The sequence below is a fragment of the Penaeus japonicus genome, unplaced genomic scaffold (genome assembly GCF_977035675.1).
Source record: "Penaeus japonicus unplaced genomic scaffold, GWHDUDI00000001_assembly GWHDUDI00000016, whole genome shotgun sequence".
Taxonomy (NCBI): domain Eukaryota; kingdom Metazoa; phylum Arthropoda; class Malacostraca; order Decapoda; family Penaeidae; genus Penaeus; species Penaeus japonicus.
The window spans coordinates 9,402,798-9,409,512 of record NW_028234418.1 but is presented as its reverse complement, the minus strand read 5'-3'; the positions used below and the strand labels follow the sequence as shown (position 1 = coordinate 9,409,512).

General features: G+C 57.0%; 1 protein-coding gene across 1 annotated transcript in view; it reads left to right on the top strand.

Moving 5' to 3' along the window:
• The window catches only part of LOC122257683 (uncharacterized), a 12,219-nt gene extending 5,504 nt beyond the window's left edge, over nucleotides 1–6,715 (top strand). Inside the window, exons 2-4 of the mRNA XM_086545621.1 lie at nucleotides 1–935; nucleotides 1,271–1,424; nucleotides 3,372–6,715. The exon at nucleotides 1–935 is cut by the window's left edge and continues 214 nt beyond it. Coding sequence (XP_086401747.1) covers nucleotides 1–935; nucleotides 1,271–1,424; nucleotides 3,372–3,985 — 1,703 coding nt within the window. The 3' untranslated portion in view covers nucleotides 3,986–6,715. The remainder of the gene's footprint in view (nucleotides 936–1,270; nucleotides 1,425–3,371) is intronic.

Here is a 6,715-nt window from a genome sequence, read left to right as displayed (position 1 = left end):
CGGCCAACCACCCCATCGTGGTGCTGAAGGACGTGCGGGCGTGCGACATGCGGGCGCTGCTGGAGTACATGTACCGCGGGGAGGTCAACATCGAGCACGACGCCCTCCAGGGCCTGCTGCGCGTCGCCGAGAGCCTCAAGGTCAAGGGCCTCGTCGAAGAGCTCGGCAATGAGACCAACGCCGCCCTCCGCCCGCCCTCGCCGCCACACGAGGCCGCCCACCCGCCCTCCACGCCCGTGGACGCCCGTGCCCTCCAGGACCTGCCGCCGCGCTCCAGAGTCGAGCCGCCCACCTCGGTGTCCGGCCCCGCCCCCCTTCCAGTGTCCAGCCACGAGCAGGTGCGCTCCTCCTCGCCCACGCCCCCGCTGTACGCCCTGCCCCCGCCCGGCCACCCCCTGCACCGCCCTCAGCCCCGCCCCCCACGCCCAGACCACCGCGATGCCCGCCCTGACCCCAGGGACCCCAGAGACGCCCGTGAACTCGACCTCCGCGGAGATGCACGCGATCTGAGGGACCACCTGAGAGAGCACCTGCGCGATCCGCTGCGAGACGTCCACAGAGAGTCGCTGAGGGACGCCCACAGGGACGCCCTGAGGGACCCCCGTGACTCCCACGAGCCGAGGGACGTGCACACCCCCGGCAGCCTGGACTCGGACCCGCCCCGCCCACCCCTTTCGCTCATCTCGCCCGTGCCGCACCTGGCGCCACCGTGCCCCGACTCGCCGCCCCACAAGCGCAAGCGCCCGCAGATGCTGCCCGAACCCATGCTCTCGCCCACGCCCATCCTCCGCACCGCCCTCGGACACACGCACGGCTTCCCCGGCCCCGACATGAGCTCGCTCGTGTCCCTCGCCTCGTCCATGATGCCCCTGCCCGGCCTCCTCAGCTCGCATGTGCCACACCTGCTGCCCCACGACCACCGCGACCACCTCGAGGTAAGTGCGCCCACCAGGCCCTCCGGAATGGGCGCCACTCGGGCCGCGGTGCCCTTCTGCCCGCTGGGTTTTATACGCGTTCGGTCCGGGATCATTAGTGAAGATTACTAAGTGTATTTTGATATAGATAGATAGATTAGAGATAAGAGCAAATCCAGTTAAGACCAGTGCAATATACCCACATTATCTACGTAGTATATCCATATAGCCACGCAAAAATACAAATACAAAACTAGTAACAGTAGCACTTGTAGTCGTAAAAAAATAAAGACCATAGACTTGGATATTGTCTCCCTATGACTAATATGACCTTCCTTGTGCTCTCCCCTCAACAGTCCCCGTACAGTTTGTCGCTGAAGAAGGAACAGCACGACGAGGAATCCCGCTCCATGTCCGACATCTCGCGCGAAGACGAGCAGGAAAAGTCGAAACTCGAATCGGTAAGTCGGGTCCTGTTTCGAGTTTGTGGTTCGGTGGTTCGTGTAGTTTAATGAATGGCAGTGCTACGGTCGGAGGAGGAAAGGAGGGGGGGGGGAGGGGGGGGGTAGGGAGGAGAGGGGGGAGGCGAGAGAGGAGGGGGAGTGCGAGGACGCAGAGGGGAGGGGGGAGGAGGGAGGAGCGGGGGAGGGAGAGACGGCGACGAGGGAGCGGGTGGGAGGGTGGGAAAGAGGAGAGAGGGGGAGGGGAAGAGTGGAGGAGGGGAGAGATGGGACGGGAGCAGGGCAAGAGGGGAGAGTAGAGAGAAGGGGGAGAGGGGGGAGGAGGGGAAGGAAGAGGAGGGAGGAGAAGGGACGGGGAGGGAAGAGGAGGGAGGGGGGAGGGAGGAGAGGAGGGGGCCGGGGGAGGAGGGGAGTGGAGCGAGGAGGAGGAGGGGGAGGGGGAGGGGGGAGGGGAGAGGAGGAGGAGGAGGAGGAGGGGAGGGGAGATGGGAGCGAGGAGGGGGAGGAGGGAGGGGAACGGCGGAGGGGGGGAGTGGTAGGGAGGAGAGAGTGGGGGGAGGAAGGCGTAGGAGGGAGGGAAAGAGAGGGAGAGGGGAGGAAAGGGTGGAGGGGGGGGGGAAACAGAACAAACGGAGGGAGGGGGGGGGTGGGGAGCGAATGAGTAGAGGGGGGGGGGGGTTAGGAGAGGGGAGGGGGAGAGGTAGAGTGGGTGGCGGGGAGGGGGGTTGGGGTCGGCGGGGTGGGGGGGAAGGGGGGGTGGAGGAGGAGCGAGGAGAGGAGGAAGAGGGGGGCGGAAGGAGGAGGGGCGGAGAAGGAAGGGGAGAAAGACGGAGGGACGAGGAGGGGGGGGAGGAGGGGCGAGGGGGAGGGACCGGGGGGTGGCTGGAGAGGAGAAGACGAGATAGGGAGGGGGGGAGGGAGGTGGGCGGAAAGGTGGCGAGAAGGGGGGAGAGGAGAGGGGGGGTGGAAGGGGTGGGTGGGGGGAGGGGAGGGGGGAGGAAAGAGTCTAGAGGGGGGGAGGGGGGAAGGGGGATGAGAGGGGGCAAGGAGAGAGAGGAGGGGGGAGCGCTGGGAGGAGGGGAAGAGCGGGGGCAAAGGGGGGTGGGGGGGCGGGCGGAGGGGAGGGGAGAAGGAGGGGAGGGGGGAGGGGGGGGGAGGAGGAGAGGAGAGGGGGGCGACCCCCCCCCCCCCCTCTGGGAGGGTGGGGAGAAGGGTGGGGTGGAAGGGCGGAGGGCGAGGGGGGGAGGGGGTGCGGAGTGGTGGGAGGGGAGGGGGATAGAGGTGGGGGGTAGGGGAAAAGGGGAGGCAGGGTGGGAGGGCGGAGGGGGGGGAGGGGAGGAGGGGGGCTGGAGTTTGAGGAACGGAGAGTAGGAGTGGAAGGTGGCACGACGAGAGGGGGGTGGGGTAGGGGGAGGAGAGGAGGGAGAGGTGAGGAGAGAGGAAGGGAGGGAGAGAGGGAGAAGCGAAGTGCGAGGGGGAGAATGGGCGGGTGGAGAAAGGAGGGGGATGGAAGAAGGAGGAGCGGGTAGAGAGCGGAGAGGAGTGGGAAGAGGGGGAGAGAGGAGAGCAGCTCAGAGGGGGACAGGAGGAAGAGGCGGGCAGAGATGGAGGGGGGGGGAGGAGGGGCGGAGTGGGGGGGAGGGGGGGGGCTGGAGGAAGGAAGAGGGCGGGAGGGGTGTGTGCGTGGGAGAGGAGTGGGGAGTAGAGCTGTCTAGAGAAAGGAGGTGAGAGGAGGGGGGGGGGGGGGGGGGGGGAGGAGGGAGGAGAAGGAGGAGGTGGAGGAGGAAGAAGGAGGAGGAGGAAGAGGGAGGAGGAGGAGGAAGGAGGAGGAGGAGGAGGAAGGAAGGAGGAGGAGGAGGAGGGAGAGGGGAAGGGGGAGGAGGAGGAGGAGGAGGAGGAGGGAGGAGGAGGAGGGAGAAGGGAGGAGGAGGAGGGGGGGAGGGGAGGGGGGAGGGGAGGGGGAGAGGAGGGTAGTGTAGCGAGAGAGGGGAGTAGCGTAGTAGAAGCAGAAATAGGTTAGAGAATTGCATGGAAAGTGGAGCAGAAGAGAAGGCGTGTCTAGACTTGAGACAGAGAAGTGATGGAGGTAAGAGGAGTGCATGCTTGATAAAAGTTAATATACCACAGAATCTTATGAATTGTTCCTTTCAGGCTTCGCGGAAGTACAAGGTTCCTTCCCGAACGCTGTACGACAAGATCAAGAAGATGGGCATCAGCACAGTGCCCCGCCGCATGCCCAGCAAGAAGCCCTCTCCTTCGAGCACCGACCTCGAGACCAGCACCGGCGAGACCCACGCCCCGCCCGAGCCCCACGACCCGCCCACCAGGGACGCCAGAGACTCCTCTCTCCAGGAGCACGACAAGAGGCTCACCAAGAGCGTCACCAGCGACGACGACGACCACTCGGCCTCGGGGGCTCCCGTAGTCATCGACGACGAGGACGAGTCGTCCTCGCCGACCCCGGGATCGACTCCGGCCCTCGGCTCTTTCTCGCTGGTAGGACGCAAGATGTACGAGAACGGCGCAGGAGAGTCCTCAGCCAAGCCCCTCGACCTCACCGACACGGAGTCCCTCATACCCAAGAGACCCGAGATCGAGGAGCGGGCCTAAGGCGGCGGCGGGCGCAGGTCGAAGTGAAGTCACCTGCCACGCTGGCGTCGAGGCACGTAGTTCAAATGGCCAGTGCTGGGCCGAGTCGCAGGATCTCTTTCCGGCTCGCGCCTCTTAGTCAGCGCCATCTTCATTGCACTCAGGTTATCTGGAGGTCGTCTCGAGGACCAGTCAGTCTCAGTAGTTCGTCTCCCGTCGAGGAACTGACCTCCAGCAAGGGTTGTGACCTCTCTTAGTCCTCAGGGGGTTGAAGGCGACGTCCGAGTTCCAGGAAGGAGTTCGAACAGAAGCAGAGTTTGCTCTTGGATGTCAGCGCAACCACCGCCTGCAATTCCGGACTGCCTTCAGCGTCTACTGGTGGGCTCACCTCAGGTTATATCCCGCCTTTCAACGGCTCACACAGTGTTAGAAAGGGCGCCTGCGAACACGTCTTGCTTGCAAGGAACAGAAAGTGAGCTGGCCAAGTGCTTGAAGGCCGTGATTTCGTGAGGAGTGAAGTGAAAGAAGGTGGTCACATTGGGCATTACCAAGCTCCTCCACAGGCAAGCTAGACGCAAGCTCGCCAACCGCAAGCAAGACGGGTTGGAAGCCGCAGCCCTAGAGAGAAGTTGTCCTTTCATTGAGTCTGAGCGGGAGAAGTCGACTTAGTCTTTTGTCTGTGAGTGTCTCCCGGTGTTGAACGTTTCGGGGAGACCTTTAAGAGTGGTGGATATGTCGAGGCGGCACGCGGGGCAGGGTGACAGGGGGACCGAAACCAGTGGTGGCGAAAAGATGGAGCAGGGAGGAAACTTGAGAAAAAAAGGACACTCGCAGTTTCACCACCCGAATCAAGACGGGTCTTGTCTGCTGTGTGTCTGTCTGTCTCTCTCCCTCTCTCCACCAAGGCAGAAAAAAGGCTGTCGCCCCCCCCCCCACCCCATCCCGCAACCCCCGACCACCCTTCCCTCGCCCGTGCCGTCTTGACCCATCTGTGTTATGCCATGGTAATCAAAATGTACCCCATGTGTTACTCACCATTTTCAAGATTTAGAGAATGTATCCATAGTTGTAAGTATGCAGTCTTTACTTGCTCTCGATGTATACTAAAATACCTCACCAAAACCAAGGACAGTTGTATACGAGGGTCGCTCAAAAGATATGAGTCGACCTGTTATGGTAAAAAATAGTATACGATCAGAATTATAAATCTATATATGTTCAGATTTACTTTCTTTATGAATGCATAGTTCTAGTATGGACACTAATGTGAGAATGATGTTTATAAGTTGTTGTTGCGTTTTTTTTATGTTATATTTCAGTGTGTATGATATTATGGTAGATAATAGAACATTCAAATTTTTTTTCGAGTATACGAGTGGTATGGAATTGGACAGATGAAGCCAGTTCCCCCACAAAGACTAGATAAGGTTGACTTTGTTCAGGAAGAAGGAAAATTTTTAGTCCTCTCCCCCCTTTTAAGAAAGCAAAGAGGAAATCCTGAATGCGGTCTGGAGGAAGGAAAACAAAACAAAAGGAAAGAAAAAAGAGGAAGGAACGACATTGAAGAAAAGAAGAAAGAAATTAATACCGATGATGATAATAATAAATTGTTTATATCTTAATGTCAGATCTTTTTTTAATCGACTTTTTTTTTATATACAATTGAACTCGTTATGGTATGGAAGTAAATTTGCCCCCAAAGTAGAAGGTAAATGAAAAACAAGCAAGCAAAGAAACCGCCTGTAACGATGATGATAACAAAGCGAATCATAAAAACGCGATGATGGAACGCAATCCCTGTGACATGTTTCTGTGATGATAACAAAAGAGAGTGCCGAGCGCATGAGAGAGCCGAGTGGCACGCTCTGTCGGTTGGCCTCCTGTTGATGGCTCTTCCTTCTGACTCTCCCTTGCCGCAAGGGACGAGGGAAGTAAAAAAAAAATGATGAGAAAAGAAAGAGGAAGAAGAATTTGGGTTTTTCAAAGTTGTGCATGGCATGATGCAGAGAAAGGAAGACTTTTTAGAAGTTAGAGTAATTTGTTTTTTGGGCGATTTTGTTTCATTTTTTTTCGCACTGCTATTGAATCGTTTTACTTTCCCTTTGGAAGAAAAAATATATATATATGCCGAGCGACACAATCACGGCTAAAAAAACACCATCCAAATAACAAAAAAAAGTCTGCATTTATTCGTAAGAACTTTGTAAAATTATGATACAACTGTGGAGAGAGAAATACATCGATTTAGCATTTAAGGTGTTGACCAAAACAAGGTCCGTTAACGTTGCATTTTTTTAAACTAAAAATCTGTGGAGTTGTACAGTTGATATCAGTTTGGCTAGAAAATAGACAAAAGAAAATCTGAAAAAAAAATTATTATATCGGCTGTATGATTCGAAATCGAGGTGTCTCACTGTTTTGGTATCATCACTGTTCTCAATCAATATGATTTTGAAGGAAAAGGAAAGAAAGTTCATGTCAGCACATCTCTGTGGCAGGCTTACTATCTGTGAACGTATATATATATAGATACGGTTGAAGTGTCAGGATCAGAGGAATTGTGACTCACTTTTGTTTACTCAACACATGATACACAAACAAACAGTTCAGAGAAGTCATCTAAAACACACACACACACACACACACACACACACACACACACACACACACACACACACACACACACACACACACACACACACACACACACACACACACACACACACACACACACACACACACACACACACA